The sequence below is a fragment of the Plutella xylostella genome, chromosome 21 (genome assembly GCF_932276165.1).
Source record: "Plutella xylostella chromosome 21, ilPluXylo3.1, whole genome shotgun sequence".
Taxonomy (NCBI): Eukaryota; Metazoa; Arthropoda; class Insecta; order Lepidoptera; family Plutellidae; genus Plutella; species Plutella xylostella.
In genome coordinates this window covers 1,718,586-1,741,789 of record NC_064001.1, presented here as the reverse complement: position 1 = coordinate 1,741,789, position 23,204 = coordinate 1,718,586, and the positions used below count along the sequence as shown (strand labels likewise).

General features: G+C 36.6%; 1 protein-coding gene across 1 annotated transcript in view; it reads right to left on the bottom strand.

Moving 5' to 3' along the window:
• LOC105381030 (adipokinetic hormone/corazonin-related peptide receptor variant I) overlaps positions 1-23,204 on the bottom strand; it is a 92,098-nt gene that overhangs the window by 56,028 nt on the left and 12,866 nt on the right. Inside the window, exons 2-3 of the mRNA XM_048628608.1 lie at positions 12,182-12,303; positions 854-959 (exon numbers count right to left, since the gene is read on the bottom strand). Coding sequence (XP_048484565.1) covers positions 854-959; positions 12,182-12,303 — 228 coding nt within the window. The remainder of the gene's footprint in view (positions 1-853; positions 960-12,181; positions 12,304-23,204) is intronic.

Sequence of the window (23,204 nt, the reverse complement as noted above, 5' to 3'; positions counted from 1 at the left end):
CATCCGAAGCTTGCACTCAGGCAGTGCAGTAAGTAGGTAGTATTAAGTAAAATACAATATTAAAAGGTAATTTCCGGTATATTAATAATAAGAAGGTGTGGTTACTGTATTAAAATATAAAAGAAGATCCATACAAATTTCATGAGTTACACACAGATAAGCAAAATAATTTATTGTTGATTGATATTGATAGATAAGTTATTTATTTACTTAACACAACACAAACACATACACAAGTTACACAGCAAGATGACTAACATTAAGATTATGATTACATAAACACACAGATTGCTATACAGAGTGTTGCAAAAGTGTAGGTTTCGGCTTAGTATACCCTTTTTACAACACCCTATATACGGCAACAGGTTGTGGTAGATTCCAGATCCGGGTTACTATAGTTCCAAGAAAGCTATATCTGGACGCCTCTGTGCTAAACTGCTAAACAAGACTATCTGGTTGCGTTCAACATAAACAAGTAGCCCTAGAATGACCTCTCTCAGAAACTTCCTTTTTCCTTTCCTTTCCCACGATTTTTGCAACACCCCAATGAACAAGTAGGTACTAATAAATTAACTAACTTGTTAACCTGAATACTTAACTAAATTTGTCTCGTAATAATAAGACCCACTTTTGCAGTATCCTGAAGGCCTACGTACCTTCTGAAGATGTTCTACGTCATCTCTCCCACTGTTCCGTCACGTTCCACGCTTTCCTGTCACCATGGTCACAAACCCTGGTCGCGACCCTGGCGGTCTACTGGTCCACCACGTGCTTGATTCGCCCAGCAACATCTGCCGCGTCCTGTCACCACGGTGACTAACCCTGGTCACCAGGTGACAGACCTCGGGCTCACCTGCGGCACGCTGCATGCGAGCGCGCTCAGCCAGGCGGCCGCCAGCATCTGCCGGCTACGGCGCCGCGCCACGTGCAGGCGCAGCGGGTACAGCACCGCGAAGAACCTGGTGAGAGAGGGGAAGGAGGGGGTCAGTATAGAAGGTACGTGTAGGGGGCGGAACTGCGGCAGAAAGCCACGTACAGGAACTTCGCCCGCTCTCAGAATAGAAATAGAATAGGATAGGGGGCAAATCTGCAGGGTTACTTTATACGAGTCTATAGTCAGCGCTAGAAACTTAGGAATAACAGTGTTTAGGAGAGCTGTTTCGCTAGCCACACTATCTTGTCGAAAACTTATATTTTACGTACAAATAGCCCATTGATTTTAACTCTACAAAAAAAAAAAACACGCACTCACGCCTTGTACTAATGTACTCCCTTGCGGGGTAGGCAGAGGTGCATTACTGCACCCACTTTTCGCCAGAGTATTATGTTAGTCCCAATGTAATAGGGGGCGGGCCTATTGCCATTTTACGGGCACATCCAAGACCCGAGAACAAATATCTGTGTTTAAACAAATATCTGCCCCAGCCGGGAATCGAACCCGGGACCATCGGCTCAGTAGTCAGGTCACTAACCACTACGCCATTCGGTCGTCTATAATATTATTTAATAAAAAAACGGGTCCTTTGATTAATAGATTTGTTTCCTCATTCTACTCAAAGACAAAGGCCCAATACTTAATCTGCGACAAAGGCCTCTTAACAAACGGGTAAGTAATATTAATTTTCAACGAAAGTTATACGATCACGATCAATACTTTTATTTTACTTTTGGCTTAACTTTCATCAACATCCATTAATATCGATTGCCACTGGAGTGATTGGAATGGAGGCTCATTATCGGTGGCACATCGGGTCTGTAGTCCATTTTATTGTCATTAATTCGACGCGAAATCCATCCGCTCCAGCTGAGCAGAATGCGCAGCGATTGTTCATTACTGATTTCGATTATGGCCGTCGTCGCCGAACACCTAGTTCCACTATTAAATGTACGTCATCGTCACTACGGTCTTTAGCACATCTACCTATATGTGTGGACCTACCAACTCGCATTGGGCCAGCGTGGTGGGAAATGGTTCAAACTTAGGAAAGCAGTTTAGACTTTTTTTATGTGGGGACATTTTACACACGGCTATCCGACCCCAAGCTAGGCAGAACAGAACCTGTGTTGTGGGTGTCGGACAGCTGATTTATCTACACAAATGCATAGATAGATACATACAAATATAAATATCAACACCCAAGACCCTAGTACAAATATCTGTCTTTAAACAAATATCTGCCCCAGCCGGGAATCGAACCCGGGACCTGCATAGCAGTCAGGGTCACAAACCACTACGCCATTTGACCGTCACTGTAACTTATACAATACATAAACGTTCCATTCGAGAGGTCTTGTGACGGAAAAAAAATCCGGGAAGATTATAATTTCCAGTTCGAATCGCATACGTCATTAGGAAAATTTTAAGGCAAGAAAGTTGGTGACCGATTTTTAACCTACTTCGAAAAAGAGAGGGTTCTCAATTCGTCTGTATGTATGTATTTTTTTATACTTCAATGCAATAATTTTTCAATGAAATTCACAAAAACTTTTGTGATACAATAATTTAATATTTTGTACATACTTTTTTTTTCTAATGGTGTCGGTGACGAACCCTGGTCTCATATTTTTATAACCGACACCATAAGAAGAAAAATATGTCCAGAATACTAAATGCATGTTATGAAAGGTTTGGATATTCAGAATAGCGTGAACGTGACCGCCCAAAATTAAACAATATTATTCAATTATTCTCTTATAGAATTTCAGCTATATTTCACCACTCATATAAAAAGCTCAATAATTAATGTCAATTTCCAGAATATCGTTCAGTACTGTGAATAATTAGTAAGTAATACTTCTGTGAATGTGAATAGCCGACGGCGTTACAGCTGTCAGTTTTAATTAGCCAATCAGCAGAGCGATTCATTATGTGTGTAACTGTGTATTGTGTGTAACTGTGTAAGTGCGCGCAATCAACGGCCGATTAGGGTAAAATAATGGTCGAATAGAACAGTATTATTCTGAACGTTTGATGGCAGCTACACTAATGATTACGATACATTGGCAGCCAAATAGGTATGGTACAAATTGGTATTAGCTATCAAAATCTGTGCTAAGCTTTCAGAGTAAGCTTAAGTTGGCCATGTAAAAATATAATATATCTTTTTGTATGTAGGTACCTATGTATACCTACCTACCAGTGTAGTAAGCATAATGAATTATCATGTAACATCATAGCAAATAAAAACCTGGGGAGTCTGAAACGTCATAAAACACATAAATCAAAGAAATATCATCTCTTTTTTAAAAAGCTTCGTTCAGAAGCACTTAAGATTATATTATATGATTGTAGAGTCGTTATCGCGCCATATTTCAATGTTAAACGATAAGAAACAGAAATGACATTGCACCTGAGCGAGGCACTGTTATTAATAGCTTGCACATAACACATAAGACGACTTGCGAAAGTTGGCTGGTTATGATTGGATGCGGAAAGCTAAAGATCGCATCCAGTAGCGTGCTTTGGGAGAGGCCTACGTCCAGATGATGATGATGATGATGAATTAATATATTATACTGTTATTGTTTAAATTACACATCTAGATTCTAGATGGGTAGGTACCCTAAGTGCATTGTACTCATTCAAAAACGGCGATACGGCTCGCGACCTATCACGTGAGTATATACAAATGTACAGGGAAATGCTGTGAATTTCTTACGAGCCACACCTCTGACTACCTCTTCGGGGAAGACAGTCGTGAGCATATGTATGTACTTATTGCTCTAATTATCGTTTTTTTATCTAAAATATGTATGTCTTTTACTAATGAATAACCTAACTCTGCTATAGTATAACAACAAGGTCAGGCTATTTCCACTTAGATACTTTTTATTCGTAATTAATGCGACATTAAAGTTCTTTTTAAATAATTTACCTATTCTGTCTAGGTACTTTCATTATTAAAATACTATACATGTTTTAATAGAATCTACATTTTTCCTAGAATCATTCTAATTTGTTCAGTTTTGTTTGAAGATGAATTGAGACACCGATATTCTAAAACGAACTGAATGGAGTTTCAGTGTAAAAGAAACGTCTCAGAACAAAATGCGACAGTTTTTTTGTTTTTGTATGTTACACATCATCTGGTGCGTGTATTGTTAATCTAAGAATTGAGAATTGATAGTCCCTCGTGTACTAGTTAGTTTTATAAGGGCTCACATAACGTGACTACGCAAGAGCTAAGGGTTAAGGGTCAGTAATAGTCAGAATATCCCCATGGGGCCGTCGTAAGTTCAGTAAGGGACAGTTCCCATAATATTAAAATGGCATATGCATAATAAAATTAATTCTACGATAAATAGACCGTTACAGAATGATAGAAAAAGGATATTTTAGGTAGGTACTAATCCAAAAGATTATCATAAATGATAATGAACATCACCAACCATATAAAACTGTGTGGACGTCTTTACAATGCCTAAAGACAACCAACCAACCCTCAGTTATCTCACAATTAAATTGTAACATGCAAAAAATAAATAGGAGCGATAATATATTATTTAAAATAACAAATATGTTCCATAAGCCATCCACCGCTTGCCTACCCTGGCAGTGACAATAATCCCTAATGGATTTTATTTCGAACTCAACATTGGTCTTGACACTGTTATTAATGTTATTATTAAATCTGCAGCGTCACTAATCTTGTTTGTCTCGGCTGTCGTATTGCAATCTTAGAGAGCATTTCATATTATGAGGATTTAAGTAAATGTAGCATAAGCGAGTTGAAATGAAATGAAAACTATTATTGTTTTAAATTATGCATGAAAAATACTATTTTTAACCGACTTCGAAAAAAAGGAGGAGGTTCTCGATTCGTCTGTATATTTTTTATGTATATTCACCACAATTCACTTTACATGAAAAACAACAAAATCTCAAATTTACAGTCAAATATAAAAAATACGGCCGTGATCGTGAGTAAATTACAGTCGTGAGAATTATGTTTTTTGCAAATTGCTTAATTTTACTACCGAACCCCCTTAGCGGTTCTTGCTTTCTCATAGGCGAATCCTAGGTTTAGCGTGTTTATTATTAGCTGCAACATTAAGTTAATATAAAAAGATGACCAGCGATAGTCACAATTCCACTCAAACTAAATAAAATTACAAATTCTGCTTTCGGAATCGACATTATTCATCATCACCACGACCTATCACGTCCCCACTGCTGGGGCACGGGTCTCCTTCCAAGGAAGGGTATTAGGCCTAGCCCACCACGCTGGCCTAGTGCGGGTTGGTGGACCCCAACACAAGCAAGCTTGTGCTGAGAGAGTTGTCGGGTAAATGGGCAACCCGACTGTCAGACGTTTTCAAGCCGACATTATTAACCTTCAAAAATTATTTCGACAGAAAAATATTATAAAGTAGATAATTTCTTCCACTATTACAGATATTACCACGATATTACCGTCAAAACATTATGGTCTTTTATTAGTTAAAGTCATGTCTTAACACGCGTAAGTCGATCAATAAATCGATTTTTGAAGTACTCACGAAAGAAAACTTATTTATACCTGTTACTACGTAATTCTTTAGTATTTTTGTAAGAATCTTAAGTACTCTAATTATTCGTACTTTAGAAGGGTCCTCGAAAAATACTCAAGAGCTATTTTACCTTTCTGCCAAAAAACGTACCAACCCTATATAAGGAAGATTTTCTGAAAATTAAGATGAATGCCGCTGAATATTATTTGAGGCTAAATTTTTCCCGCGATTTTTGTTTTATCTTAAACGTTTGATTTTTAGATCTGCTCTGCCATACTTCCAGGAATATTCATTCATAACAACCACCTCCTCACAATAAGTAACATATATTTTTTTAATGTATATACCTAATGTTACTTATCCCGTTTCTTATACAGTATGTACTTTTGCAAGTAGTAAATTATTAAGCCAAAAGGGGGTGAGTCAGAGGGTCATTCACTCATTCTAAACAACTTTAGCTCTTCGACTTTTGGAAATTATTAAAAAATATTGTGCTTCTTCGTAGTAAGTAATCACGTGACCATCAAGTCGCTGGAAAAGATAATAATATGTTTTCCATGAAAAAGGTGCCGGGGTAGAAGAAAATTAAAAAGTTTAACCAATAAATTAGACTGTATTACCTACCACATTACAAGGAATCCCCGCGCTTCGGGCATTATTCTGGAGTTTAAGATATAAATGATGGCCGTTCTGTGCATAAAAAATCTAAAACTTGTTCAAAAAAGTTCCGTGCCTATAAATATATACAATATACAATATTTTTTTGTACTTAGGTCACAAAATACCAAGTAGAAGATAGGTATATAATATATGTAGTAAAAGAACATTATTTTTAATACAGGGCTGTTAATATAGGTACCGCACACTACCACTGTGAAGGCAGCCTGGACTCCGCGCAGCACACACTTGCAGTGTGCCTAGCGTGGGAGTCCGAAAGGCAGATCCTGGCTAACAGGATCGGGCCGGATCTGTCACTGCCCTCAGTGGTGGCAGCCATGACTCGAGGCAAGGAGTGTTGGAAGGCCGTGGTCTCGTTCTGTGAGACCGTCATGGTCCAGAAAGAGGCCGCAGAGCGAGATCGGGAGAGGGCCGATCCAGCTCGGAGGCGACGGCGAAGGGCTCAGGCCAGGTGAGCCCGTCGCGTCCCTGTAGCCCGGGAGTAAGAATAAGGCTACGGTATCTCCTGCCCGTTGTAGAAGGCGACCAAAAGGAGGTTAGGGGCTGTGGGCGGTGAGGACGGGGGTCTGAGCCGCCGCATAATAGCGGCCCTGGGAAGAGCGGCTGTGCATGTGGCCATGTACAGCCGCGCAGGCTGCGAAGGAGTGGGGAGACCTTGAGTCTCCCGGAGAAGAGCTGCGGCACAGTGCGAGGTGACTCCGGTGCGTTCCCCTGGAGATCCCGGAGCACCTACCTGCACTGATGGTGGCCACCGAGGGGGTTTTAGAAGGTAGAAATCCCACATATCCCGCCTTCCTCCCGCGAGGTCGGCGGGAATCTTTCTGAAGATTTCCCCTTCGTAAAAAAAAGGTACCACACTAATTTGTTTTTTAACATACCTCTTTTAACATAAATTGATTTGTAAAAATTATTATATATTTTGCTGAATATTAAAGTGACCATGCAATCTTCCAGAATACACCTCTTAGGGAAGACTTAAAAAATGGCGAAGTTTAATATGTATTTTGAGTTAAGCATTCCTACTTGATAAGTTAGAATTATTACTTTTCCAGTTACCTGCTTTCCAATTTCAAGGAATTTCAGAGAGTCCATCTAAGTACTTCTTACAAGTAATCAATAAAATACATATTTTAAGGATCCCCGATTGGCAAAGAAACATTAGCTATTTACCGTTTAAAGTGTATTATGCTTTATGTAAGTACGTACATTTCCAAAATGGCTGTTATTTATGATTAGGTTCGCTCAATTTTCCTTCGTCAAAGCTGAATGAATCGAAAATTCGCTTGGCTATATTTCAACAAAATTGCTGCTTTACCCGAAATAAGAATTTTAACTTACAAACAGATATCCCCTTACATTCTTAACCCTGAACCTCAAGAGGTTTAGGGTTAAGAATGTAAGGTTCTTATTTCGGGTAATGTTTCGTTGCAAGCAAGGCAACTGGTAGAAAGTGCATTGATTGTACTTTTGTAAATTGTAAAATAAAAATGTATGAAACAAATAAATACATACAAAACACAAGTACTGATGCGATCGTCGACAGTGAAACGTAAAATGGAGTCTAGATCTAGATTAAACGGCAACTGTGCCAGCTAAAGGAATGTAATTATGTCGGTAAATTGGATAAGCAATAGGCATTCGCTCGGCCAAGTTAAGGACTAATGAACCTTCGTATTTGTTTGACGTAGTTCAAACAAAAAAAACAATGCTCTTTGACCTACATAATATTGCTATCAATAAAATTATTGAAAAATCTACATACTGATTTAAATTGTTAAGGTTTTTTTTTATTACATACTAGCTGTTCCCGCGAGTTTCTCTTCGCCTTAAAAAGTCTTCCCGTGGGAATTCCGGGATAAAAAGTAACCTATGTTTTTTCTCACTATCTAGACCATATGTATACCAAATTTCATTCAAATCCGTTCTGTAGTTTTGGCGTGAAAGAGTAACAGACAGACAGATAGACAGACACAGTTATTGTCGCATTTATAATATTACTAGCTGTTCCCGCGCGCTTCGCTTAGCCTTAAAAGTTTTACCGTGGGAATTCCGGGATAAAAAGTACCCTATGTTCTTTCCCAGGGTCTATACCATATGTATACCAAATTTCATTCAAATCCGTTCAGTAGTTTTGGCGTGAAAGAGTAACAGACAGACAGACAGACAGACACAGTTACTTTCGCATTTATAATATTAGTTAGGATTAGTTATACCATTTTCCAGAACCAATGATATGGGTGAAACTTTAAAATTTTCCATTTAACGCATGAATACTATTGCAAAATCTGTCATTTTATTGACAACGACTACACATAATATATATTTCTTGAGTACACACTTTGGTAAAATGGAACGTACTAGAGACGGGACACATCAAAGTCGACGTTCTGAAATCGATAAAATATTAGAATTTTTTACATTGCATTATAGTAACTCAACAGCTTTAAAACAAACTATGATGTTTTTAATCAGAGTGCATATCTCTCTCATGCTGCCTCTCAGAATAATAATCATTTTAATATATTTTATTAATAATCTACCTTCATGTATAGTTCATCGATATCCTTTGAGTAAAGTTTAATTTATGGTTTTATTATCCTATTGTTGTTGGAAAATTTCGGTCTGTTTTTTGTCATTTTGTTTGTTATTTTTGTCAAAATGTCGAGAAAGGCTAATATAAACTCGGAATGTCGTGAGTTTGTAATTCATTTGAGTTTGGTTGATAGAACAAAAAGAATTATATTACAGGACTGTGACTATTTGGCTCGGATAGATTGTTTGCAAGATGAACTGATCATCAATGTCGGTGTTTAATCTGACACATACAAATTGACCCGTACATAATATCGATAGGTACAAGTCGATAGAATATTACTCTCGGACATCTCTAAAACTGCCAAACTCAAAACGTCATGAAAACGTCTCCCATATCATTGGTTCTGGAAAATGGTATAGGATTATGTAGTTAGCATAGTAAGGATGTTTTTATAGCGTCACTAAATGTCAACGTCATGTTTCCATTGTTATTGAACTTGTTATCATCTAGTGTATAATAGTCTGTATCTACTCTACAGGGTGTTGCAGAAACACTAAGCCGAAAGAAGGCGACTCAGGGGTCATTTTGAACAACGTTTGTTCTCAACGAGTTTTGGAAATTAAGAGTATCTTTAGCCTTAATTTATGAGAGTGTTTATTAAGAGCCTCAAAAGATCGTATACATGAACATGGTGCTTGCTAGAGTCAATCAAACATAACTCGAGTTCATGGGGTAATTGCTTTGCAATATCTGCAGATACACTGTATTGTTGCTCTGCCAAATGGATTTCCATTTCGGAAATACGGATTGTATTTACAGGTAATTGGAATTAAATTAGATTCCCAGAGGTTGTAAATTTCTGCCACAGCGTTATGATATTTGAGTTTGTAGATAATTATATTTACCGCCTGTTTCACAATGATGAAATGGTGGGATTAAACACGCATTAGCTACGCCAACGTTGCAATTATGCAATAATTTGATTATTTTTCGCATTCCTAAAAATATGCTGCGTTCAAAAAAACGTGTCAGCTGCATAAGTAGCTGTACACTTTTGTACCTTGTCAAACTCACAAACTGCCTATTAAAACACTTTGTTTGTTATGTAGCTAGTTTGACAAGGAACAAAAGTGTATAGCTACTTATGCAGCTGACCGTACCTATATGACTTTATCATAGAGAAAAATAAATAATTGGACTTTATCTTCTTCATTGATTTAGTGATTAAAGTTAAAGAAAACCATATTAACCAACCATTTGACCCGTTTCAAAGTTAGCACTGTCTTACTATTTGTAGTTTTACGAAACAGTGCTATTTTTATCAAACAGAACACTTTTATCCAAACATCTTCGAAACATGCTCTTATATTATTATTGTGTTAATCTCTTACTTTGTAATGTATATAATGTTGTGTGTTTTTAAATAAAGTCTTTGAATTGTATTGTAATGTTAAAGTATGGAATTTCCGTTCTATTGTGAAAGATACTTTGAATTATTATAAGACCTTGTATTGGAATATTTGCCTTGAAGAAGACACCACGTGGAAGCCTGTTGATACAGGATACGGGTCAATATACACACGAGATGGGAGTCTAAAGTCTTGTTCTCACTAGGCAAGTCATTTAGTCAAGTGGAGAGCAATTTAGTGACTTAAACACTTGCTAGTGTCTAATTTATAATCGATATTTGTATAATTAAATTGTAACCTAATTTTAATAGTATAATTTAAGTTTTATTTTTCATTTCTAATGACTATATGAAAGCAAAATTAGTTAATCCTGGCGCTGACATAATATATCATTGAATTCTTTGGAATTTGAGTACAATGTACGGTAAGGAAAACATCGTGTGGAAATCTGCACATTTAGATGTATAGCCTAAGTGCATTGTACTCATTCAAAAACGGCGATACGGCTCGCAATCTATCACGTGAGTACAAATGTACGGCGAAAAGCGGGTGACTCACCAGAGTCACCTCTGACTAGGGCGTGCAAAACCGGAAGGTTTTCAAAACCGGTTTTGAATTTTCGGTTTTCAGCCTCAAAACCGGGTAACCGGTTTTTCACCGGTTTTGATATTACTTAAATATTTTTGTCATACAGTACTAATTAAACAAGGAACCCATATTCTTAGATAGAGATATCCACAAAACATACGAATAAAACATTTTTTATGATATACCTACCTACTTACCTATTTTTAATCAACCATATGACAAATTAATAATTTAGTGAACATGAAAAAAAGTTAAATAAGAATTATCATAGTACTTACTGTTATCACATCTAAAAAAAGTGTGTGGCACCTTAATGGTGTTTTAAATATCGTTCTGTTATCATCAATAATTGTAAGTATATTTTAAACATACAGGCAGATTTTGAAAAAAAAAACATTTATCGTCTGATTCTTACGACCACTCTATAGTAGCAGTAAAAGATGATGAATGTTTTTTTGATGTATTACAGATTTGTTCATATCAACGCAACGAAAGAAAGCCTAACTCATTGATGGACACGACTGCATTTGATTTGACGTCCTCAACACTTCATGAAAAAAGTCCATAACGTCGAATGCAGTCCCCGCACTTGGCCTAATTATATTTTCAACAACGGTCAATGCAGTCCTGTTTTACCTAGAGTTTGTATGAAGACCATCTTGTTGTGCTTTATTGGGCCAGATTTCAACGTTATAATTATGTGCACCCAGAGTACCTTTTTTTCACACAGCAATAAGTTTTCATACAGCAAAAAATGTGAACTCACACGCACACATCGGTCACTGACGTCGTGTTTGCGTTACTGCGCCTAGGCAGAGTGCCGGCATGTGCACCAGAAAATCGTCACTCAATTTCCATACAATATTTTAGTGCTTTTTTTATGAGTTTCACCATTAATCTAGTGTCCATCAGTGTGCCAACAGATATACAAATTCTTTTATTTTTAGAGTTTATGGGTTCAACTTCTAATGTATGTAAAAAAGTATATAAAAATACGATCAAAATCGGTGAAAACCCGGTTTTCGGTTTTGAACTCTCAAAACCGGTTATGAAAAACCGTGATATATTGTCCGGTTAACCGGTTTTCCGGTTAACCGGTTAACCGGTTTTGCACGCCCTACCTCTGACTACCTTATCGGGGATTACAGCCGTGAGCATGAGTATGAATATGGACTCGCCGCACATGGTTGACGCCGGTGGCGGCCACACGCTAAATATAATTTCCCTACGAAAGCTTGTCGTGGCGGTGTTTGTGGCTGTGGCGGGTGGCCTGTGTGAAGCGACACTAAGTTAGAATGACAACCATAGACACTGACCTGTCAATAGGCACTGACCCTGTCAATAGACACTGACCTGTCAATAGGCACTGACCCTGTCAATAGACACTGACCTGTAAATAGTCAATAACCTGTCAATAGACACTGACCTGTCAATAGACACTGACCAGTCAATAGACACTGACCTGTCAAGAGACACTGACCTGTCAATAGAGATGCAGACGAGCACGTTGGAGGAGAGGTAGAGCCCGAATGCTCGAAGCACCAGCAGCAGCTTGCAGCACAGGTTGCCCGCCAGCCATGCGTTCGTGTACTTCCACCCGATCTGGGGACGGGGAGAACAATTGTCATATTACAGGGCAAAATTGGAAAAATTTAAGCGAATTTTTCAGAAGTAGTGTACTTCCACCCGATCTGGGGAGAACGCGGAAATCATCATCGTATTCTAGGGCAAAAATTATTTAGAATTTGGGACAACATCATAGCGGATAAAGAGCCTTTGGATCGAACGACCGGTGGGCTGGCTCAGGTACCGCTGGAGTGACGCGGTAGAAGCGGACCTGCGCGAGCTTCAAGCCGTAGACTGGCGAGAAACTGCACTGGAAGACCGCCAGAAGGGGCGATCTCTTGTATCGGAGGCCAAGAATCACTTTGGGGTGTAAGTAAGTATTTGTTAGAAAAGTTGTCATATAAAACAAAAGTTGATCGGTGTGATGTGACTGTTCGCGTCTTCAGTTGTTTACGGAACTAACCCTTTTAATAGCCTGTAAATACACTCACGAGCAATAATTCCTGATGAAAAAGTTAATTTGAATACAATATTTAAACTAGTTTTTAGTTGGTAATACGAGTATTCTGATGCCCAAATAAATGTACAGTGGTCTACTTCAATATTGCAGATGGCGACATTAGGCTAGCCTTTTCTGTTCAAGACTTATTTTGTGCTTATCTTACTGGAGCTTTTTCTGAAATAATTGAAAAACTCCTCGTTTTTCCAAATCGGTTAAAAATCTTTATCGTTATCCTTTATGTAAGCCCAAAGACGCCGGCAAGCTTTTTTTATTAATCACAAAGGAAAATTTAAACCAAGAAACGTTGATGTACCTACTTACGTAAATTCTTAGGGTTTTCTGAAGTCTTTTATAACTCTTTATCAAAGTGGCTAGACGGGTACTTACCTATACCTACTCATAAGTATTAAAGGTCCGATCAAGAATCAAAATTTAAATCTCGATTCATACTTAGATTTAATATAAAATATATATATAAGCTAAAAGTGCCAATAAAAAATCTAAAACAAGAAAAAGAATTGCGCAGTCTTTGGTTACGTTTATTCGGTTTCCAATTTGAGAATAAACAACTCCCAGGAGATCTAACTATTGTAGCTTAGTACCTATCATAACATAAAAAAGCGTAGATAGATATATCTGCATTTGCGATGTGGATCATTTTTATGAGCTATTTAAAGTGTAAATATGTGGCCATATCTACCTCATGTCAGACTATTCACTCGATATGTCAATGTGAGAAAGATGGCATTTTCACGTTAAAAGTTCTTTCGGGAAATATTAGAGCGGAAAATAGGATACAGAGAGAACGTAGCTCCACAGAACGACGTCGCCAGGTCACACGCAGCGACCGTGGAAAGGCTAGAATTTATTGGTTTAAAGTACTTCAAAGTCACTACTGCAAGAGAATATTCTGAGTACAGGAGGAGCTACTGTCTAAAAATATTTTTAAAAGTTTTAAAACTAAGTTGTTATGTATATTATTCCGAAATAAAATCCAATACAGGTTGTTTTCGAAAATACGGGTTAAATATAGGAGATACTCGGGGACTCTTACTGAATAAAATTATTCCGTATGTAACCAAAAAGTTTCTACGGAAAAGCAAGACATTTATAACCCAATGTGGAAAAGTGGGTGTATAGAAACATAAACACACAACACACACGCGTTTGTACACGTACTATCTACGCCCATCCCAATCAGATTTACCGCTTCGATGGTTTATATGTTTAGAGAGGTTATTTTAGAGGCAACCAATTTATTTCTCAAATCAACCGTAAACCATCCGTTACACTCAATGCCGTAACATTCGAGAAGTTTACACGTCTTGATCTCAGTAAAGTTTACGTTAAGTATATGAACTTGAAGCTTTAAGCATTCTGCGATCAACTTACACCAGAAACCTACTGATGCCTCATATAAAATTCTAAATAAAGTTACAGGAGTTTAAATACAATTTATCGTTAATTTAGGAACAGGGAATGTCAAACACAAACATCGGATCTGCCTGCTAAAGTGACACTAATCCAATCACAATGACAAACTTAATGTCACGTGCCCGCGCGGGCACGTTATTATTCTGGGAACGTACACCAGGGGGGCCACTACAGCATACGAAATACAAATGAACGAAAGTTTTGGTATATTTAATTCAATGATATATTTTAAAGGTAAAAGATATAGAAACATTTCTTTGACACACTGACAACTGTCAACAACAAAAAATACAAGAAATATAAATATGGAACTAAGAATAACATAAAAGGATGCTGTTCAGAGCCTCAAAAAGGCATCAGCTCAGAATGTGCTGTAGACAATAAGGACACAGCGCTGGGTTTCAGCTGGCCTGTAAAAGGTTATGGAGTCGTGATAGCGCAACAGCTAACCACGACATTATTTCTCGGTATTAGGCAGCTCTCACACGCATCACGCTTCTTGTTGCACGAATGCGTGTCCAAACTACTCCAAACGTTGCTTGTTCAACAAACAGAAAACGCATCTACACGCCTACACGTTTAAAACATCAAACGCCAAATTGCTATGAGTTTGACGTTAAATTGGAGCTTTGAAGCGGACATTTTAGTGTAGGTAGATTTCAAACAAAGATATAGCACGGAATCTGAGATTTACCCCGAACTTCCGGAATTCAGCTCCTGTAGTGACCCCCCAGGCCCCTAGAGCCAGATCAGTAGTTCTATTCAGCCAAATTAGAGTTTCCACGGCAGTAATTAACACATACCTATGTAGTTGTACATAACAATAGGTAGGGACCGATTGTCATCACATTGTTTTGTCTTAGATTCGATATTCGCCAGCGTAGTCGGTTGTTATAATAGGGACTAAATGGTAAGCCGAATGGGGGTGACTCATATTTTAAGTATTTAAGTATTATTATAAAAAAAAATCTGAATGTTTACTACTATATTTGTACTCCTTCCTCATTTATTCTTTAAGTCATTCCTCCACCCAAAGGTTCCCTGGAAGAGATCGCTTTTAGCGATAAGGCCGCCTATCGCTTTCATTTCACTGTATAAATTGTTATTTGTGTTCTGTTTAGTCAAGAAAGTAGTATTCTATTCTATGTTTCACTGTTAAAATTCCAGCCTGTATAAACTTCAGTGTTTTTAGTTGTTTGTCACACAGCTCATTGAATTTGTAACAGTCGTGACAAGACAGCGACAACCCTCTTCTCTCACTGTTTACAACTTCTGATTTGTTAGATTGTGTTTATCAATTTTATTTGTTATTTACAGAAGTCATTATTTCAGCTTTCATGCTTCTTCCTTGCGTGTCGGTGAATAAATTAATATCGGGAAACTTGAGCAAGTTTTGTCACACGCACGCGCCGGCATATAATAATAATAATATAATATGTGGGGACATCTCACACACGGCCATCCGACTCCAAGCTAGGCAGAGCCTGTGTTATGGGTATCGGACAGCTGATATATGTATCTACACAAATACATAGATATATACATATTAAATATAAATATCGGGAAACTTGAGCAAGTGTTGTCACATGCACGCGCCGGTAGACTTAAACAAGTCTTCAGTTCCAGTATACTGTTCAAGTACCGGTAGGTACATGTGTGGCTGGCACAAGAGGTGGTTGGTCACCGTTGTGGTAAAACTTAAAAGTAGTGAGAATAGAAAAAGTACATACGTCGCGTGAGAAGGCAACTTGTAAAATCGCTTAAAAAACCTTCAAAGCAACGTCGTAACACTTTCACAAATCCTTTTTATTTCCAAGTTTATTGAAAAAAAAAACAGATATGCTATTCAGGTAAATACTTTACATACTCTACTATCAACACCTAAGGGAGTCGTGGTCTGGTACAATCAAATCCACTTCTGGAAGCTCTGTGCAGTGTTATGAAATGTTTTATTGTAAACATTCACATGTTATTAAGAAAATACTCAGAAATCTTATAACAACAATGTAGTTAGAAAACATTTTAAAACATATTATGGTCTTTCCACGGAAAACTCTGTGAGGCGTTATTTTATCGCCAGTTATCTTAAGTTCCTATTATGAACAATAAACACATAAGAAGATGTAAAGATAAAACGAAAATATTTCCCTAAATACAGTATATCTATGTTATATCTATTACATGTATATCTATTACATATCTATTACATGTATATTATTATATGTATATCTATTACATGTTACATAATGTCCTGATAAACTTATCTACTTAATAATAATTTTGCAACTGAAAATGAACGTCTTATACTATCTCTAAACATTAGTTATAGTCAAGGAAAGTGTGAAATGATGACGCAAAGTGATTAGAATAACAAAGATGATGTAAAGTAACCTACTGTTCCCATGAATATGTATGTAGCGAGAAAATGCGAGAGCGATGAGGAAAGTTTTTGGGACTTCCACTCCACAACCAGCCAGCACACGTGATTTAGGAAAGAGTTTATTGAAAAAGAACTCAAAAATTACAACCACAAATAACAGGTTACAAAGTATGTTACCAGTAAACACTTAAAATTTAGTATTTTAATTTAATATCGAATGGTAATTTAAAAAAAGTTAAGTAGGTAATTGCTATTTTTTGGAAATAAAGTTTTAGTTGACCGGTACATCCTGTGGATAAATTTTTCGGAAGCATCACTATAATACCCTGTATTTTATTTAGATAGTCGGGTGCGACTTTATTGATACGAAATATTTAACCAATAAAAATAAAAAAAAATACGGTATTTACCAATTCAAAATCAAAAATCATAGGTAGTTTACAAATGTTACTTGTCATTTAATATTTATTTTATTGGGTTGTTTTAATATCAGAGTAGGCGGGAAATATACCGAAGATATCACATTATTCAAAGAAACGAAACAATTTATACAAAATCTGATATCAAAATATATATTTTTTTCTCTCATAAGTATTTTCTGCTATACGAATATTATTATGTTTATTCTTCGAATTGAAAGCGATCCGATAACTGTCGATAAAATAACTCGTTTAAACAGTGTCTTCAGTGGATTGTCATCTTTTTGTTCTTGTATAGATATACGTACGATATATGTATGTAATTTATTGGTATATATTTATTATATACCTATGTATTATGTATAACTAAGTATATTGTACTGTTTATAGGTATTTTAACAAATTATCTCAGTCTATCGCTATACCTATCACTTTCTCAACAACGCCCAATGTTAACTGGAAGAGAATGCTATGAGCATTAAGTTCGCCTATGTCCAAATTTCTAATGTGCAATGAAGAATTTAATAATAATAATGGCGTGTAATATAAGTCCGACACTACTAACTTTGCAACCAGTAAACGATATGAGCTTTTTCTCTGACTGGTAGCCCTAAATAATAAATAAATTAAGAAGAATAAAACATATAAGATGTAAGAGTTAAGAATACAATGAATAATAACCATATAAGAGTAAAAAAATGTATATAATTGTAGTAAATTGTTGCCCTAACTTTGATGTTTGCCCTTGTTTCAGTTGCAAAGCTAACGTTGTCGTACACTAGTTTCATGCGAGAAAGTAGGTAATATGAAACTGGTAATAGTAATAAATATTTTCTTAGTATTTTATTAATAACCCTGTGGAAATTGCGTTTCTAGACGAGTGGGTGGCTAATGGGTATTAGTTCCTATCATTGGCTAAATAAGTAGTTCTTCTATCTTAAATTAAAATTAGAATTAGGTACTTTTCGATTAAAATAATAATAATGAGATGGATAGATAGATAGAATATTTTTTATTTTTACACACACGTGAAATAAACTTATAACTTATAAATGTACAAAAATGGCGGTCTTATCGCTTAAATTATAATATACCGAAGAAGCTTTAAGTAACAACTTAAAGTTAATTGAGGGAATCGATAAGGATAAAATATACTGTGATAATCATTTATATGCTACATTCTGCCCAACCTTAGAAGCTACGCAATATTTCTTATTAGATTACTCACAATGCTCCAAGGATAGGTTAAGGTGTGTCCACATTTAGCATTATTTTTAAACTAGCGATCATCTTACGGGCTGCGGCCACACAACAGAGGTACGATTGTTAGTATTTGTAAATTATTTGGCAAAAATCACTTGCTTGAACCTCGCCACCCTAAGCCTATATAAGCAGCTACAGACGCTGACCGACTCTCTTCCTGTTACACGACATTCAATATGGCTGACGTATACCTTCTAAAATAATATAAATTTATTATAAGAAAATTAACGCTGATTAAACGAATATCTTTCTACAAAGCGTTAAACTCTGTTTCACTATTTTGTCCTAAATGATCCCCAAAAACCAACAACGATACCCGGAAATGCTAAATGTGGACCCAACTTAACCTACCCTTGGCACCTTGTGTATAATATCCTTACAGGGGGCTCACTCTACCTTACTACTTTTACTACTTTATAACCAACGTCAAAAACCACCCGAAATTCAACACTAAAAGAAGAATAACTTTTGAACTGCTGCACCGATTTTGATAAAATATTGCTAAGACCACTACATATCACGTTAAAAAAACAAAATGAAAGTCTGTTCAACTGGCTACGCTAACACAGACAGATTATCAAAAGAAAATTGGGGTCATTTGGTATCGGCATTTTGTAAGTGGAACTTTGTCATTGATCGTGAGTGTATAAATCTGACACTAGAGTCAGCGTGGTTCTATGTAAAATTCCGTAGCCCCGTGGGAGTGCTAAGCTATTCCCGAGCAGCCTTACAGGCCATTTCCCACTTATTCTGGTCGTCGGGCCCCGGCGGTATAATTACCATTAACCCAGAAGGCTCCTGTTATTTGTATTCAATTACGAGTACCTACTACTTACCTACTTGAAATTTGGGAATAATTTAAACATTAAGGGTCGGCAATAGGGAATCAAGGGTTGGCATTGTCATAGAATTATATAGTAAATGATGCTCTACAGCCTTGAAAAAAATCACACAGGTAGCCGAAGAGTCTAGCTAGGTGCTGAATCATTCGAATTTAAGTAAATGCTTATGGATAACTGTAAATTAATTTCTGAAAACCAGTAAATCACACTCCCGTATTGTAACAACTGTGTCGTAATTATCAAGAATTTTCATATGATTCTTATCAAATTATAAAGATAAATGCTTGGACTAGGCGATAAATACCTTGTATTTAAATAAACACACACCTATTTTGTGTAAATTAATAATAAACTTGGGCAATTTTTTTCCCTCAAATCTTCATACAAATATCTATGGCGGCTTTCTGTGTTATAAAATCATAAACACAAGCGACGTTTGACTCAGTCGGCCGCTGGCCTCCAAAGAAGGGTCACGTCGGTTTAGGCAGCACTGACAGCTCGCGATCTTATCGTGTACAGATACAAAATCACTGCACATTGGTTGTCATTGCACTTTTTCAACTTTTATGACACCAACATAATTTGATTTGAAATTGAGGAAGCATAATTCTTACACTATATTCAATACATTAAATTATATGAGATAGTGGGCAATGTTCTCGCGTGACATTACAGTCTCGTAAAGGTCCGATGAGGAGCAGGAATATAGCGAATGGATCTAAGTGATGACAATACGTAGGAACATTAGGTTAGGATTCATCAAAAACACAGTCTCATGGTACTGGTTGAGGAATGGTCTCGTGAGGATCTGATGAGGGCAGTAACAAGGTGGTGACTGAATTTTATTTCAAAGATGTTAATAGCTAAAAGCATCGAGTTTGGGCTATTACTCGTAAGTATGTTTTTCAGAGAGACAGAAAGATATTCTAGGTTTCCTCTGGATTAGTTAGGTTTACTGGGTTTACTAAATTCATTCGTAACGTAAAATTGATAATGACGGAATTTCTTCTATAGACAGTAGTTACTAAAAAAACCAACGATATAGATGGCGTAATTTGCAGAAGTACCTATCTAGTCACCCAGTCACGGGGTGACTTCGGTTGGTAACTCAGAAAAAATACTATATGTTATTGCATCAATAATAAAAAAAACAAGAAAATATTCAAAGTTTCCATCCTCGCACACAAATCACAAACTCATGCCCTGTTCTAGGAGCAGGGTCTACCCTAGTGCATTTTCATGACCACTTTTCGTTTCTACCTTTTTTGGCCCAAGATTTATTTGCCTAATCTCGTATTGCATAGTAACGTTTGGTCAAAGTCTCGTTTCGCCGAAAATCGTATGGAATAAATCTCGATTAGTAAAAAGTTATTTCGCATTATCTTGTTTAGCCTAATAATGGTATAGCCAAATCTTGAATAGCCTAATAATAGGTTTATACAAAGTAATAATATTTGTTTGGCTTTAACTTTGACGGAGCGTCTCTCTATAGCGCAAACTGGTGCCTTGTATTGTTTCCGCTGTTTGGAAAACGCTCCGCTCCGCTTCGCTGCGCTCCGCTTTGGTTTTGATGAACATGTGCACCTAACACGCTCCTCCTCGCTTTGCTCGTCGTCGCACCTATCTTTAGGTTTCGATCTCATGGGGTTTGTAATAATTATTGTATGTGTACTATAAATGTATGTTGTATTGCTCGTTAACTTTCGATTTTTTAATCATTCAATATCGTGATTTTCGGGATGTATGAGAAAAAATACTACAATTTGTACATTTACTACATACTTAATATATTATTTATTAAGATAACATTAGGAGAAACAAGATTATACATAGGTATAGATAGACGAACATACATTTGAGCAAACGAAACTTAGGTGTTTAAAGATTGTGCCTAATGAGTTTTAGACGAAACGAGCCTTATGCCACATAATTCTTGGCAAAGTGATGGTTCGGCCAAAAAAGTTTAGACCATACGAGTTATGCGAAATGAGTTTTGGTCAATAAAGATTATGCGAGATGAGGGGAACCGCCACTTTTCACTTGTGTCCCACCGGTTTCTGTGCTCAGCGGAATAGCACCATTAACCATTATTATTCTGAGATATCATCACTTCTTATTCTGAGTTACCTAACATAAAAACACGCCATCTATTGAAATCATTTTTTAATTAGGATTTTTCTATGGTGTGGTCCCCAAATTTAAGGGTAAAAGCAAAATAATTATATTTTAACCTTTTTTTATACCTATTATATTAAAAGACCAATTCAACGATACCCTACATACACCATCAAAATAACCGGAAAAAATATCAGCCCCAATTTACTTGTATGGGAGAGGGAGTACCCCAATATTTTTTTGGGGTACTCCTCATATCTATGTGAAATATCAGCTTGATATCTTTACCCGTTTCTGAGAAAAAGGGCGGTGACAGACAGTCAGTCAGACAGACGGACAACAAAGAGATCTTATAACGGTTGCTTTTTTTCCTTTTGAGGTACGAAACCCTAAAAATAAGAAAAAATATTATTCTGCTACCAAAAAATATACTTACAAACATACAATCGAAAAATATTACCCTCCTCCTTCGTCAGTCGGGTAAAAACAAGTGAGACAGGGGGTCATTCTGAACTTTTATTCTACGAGTTTTAAAAATGAACAAAAAAAAAACCTTTTTCATAGAAACTTTGATGACACGTGACTTTTTACCATGGAAAACGAATATTTTTTTTCGCGAATTTGCAAAACTCGTAGAACAAAAGTTGTTCAGAATGACCCCTTGAGTTGAGTCATCCCCTTTCGGCTTAGTATACCCTTACCCCCTTATTCATAGAGAAGTTACAGAACGTTTTAACTAATAAACTGTTTTGTCCCTCTCTGACAAAGTACAATTTGTTCTTTGACAGAGAGGGACAAAACAGTTTATTAGTTAAAACGTATTGTAACTTTTCTATGAATAAGGGGGTTAGTATCTACACTTTAATACCTGTAGTTACCTTTCTACAAGTAAGTAAATACTACATTTGTTTAGAAAGCTAATCGGGTTCCGAGTATGGAGAAAAGTGGCACCCCTATTAATTTCTCTACTACTTTACTCTTTCCTGGTGCTTACCAGTGTAATTAAAAATTATACTTACCCTCAAATCACTACTTGAAAATAATTGTCAATAAAGTTGGCGAGTAAAAGTTTATGACCCACTGTGCATACTTACATGTGTGCGTGTCACTGCGTGTGCTGTGTGAAGAGCATTGAAAACCCAAATTTGGCGGGGCACGTCACCCTGTACGGGCCCTTAAATAAAATTATAAAATTTATTTAGTATAATTTCACCAACTAAAGGCTGTGTGGCAGTGGGCTGGTCACAGCTGTCGAATAACCGATAACCGATGGGGTAAACGTTATCTGGAGTGAGACCTGCGAAAGGTGGCTGTTAATGATTGGATTTCGCAATCAGTGGCGTGCTTCGGACTGCTATTAAGTTTAATCTCTCATGTAAAGAAAGAAAATGCAGCATGTATTAAAATAAATGCATAAAGCAAAATAATTTCTTTCATACATAAAACACACATAAAAAATAAAGGAATACTAAAGTAATCCTAAAACAATACGATGTAGGAATGCAATATTCCAGTCTGAGCGCCGAGATTGAACATAGGATAAGCAAGTGGGTATTTGTATTTCAATATAGTCATTCCTTATAAGCTGCCTGCGAGACATAGTTGTTAGCGATAAAGCCAGATGTTGCTAGATGCCTTGAAATTATGCTATGATACTAGAAATTTATTTTAAGTAGGTATTTAGCCTGTATTTTGGTTCATGTGATACTTAGGTATGATGGTTAAAATATCGAAACGTAGCAGGTAAACACTATAAATACGTGAATGATATCCTAACTAATATTATAAATGCGAAAGTAACTGTGTCTGTCTGTCTGTTATTTTTTAAAGCCAAAAATACTAAACGAATTTGAATGAAATTTGGTATACATAATGGTCTAGACCCTAAGAAAGAACATAAGCTACTTTTTATCCCGGAATTCTCACAGGAAAACTTTTTAAGGATGAGCAAAGCTCGCGGGAACACCTGGTTATCAATATTT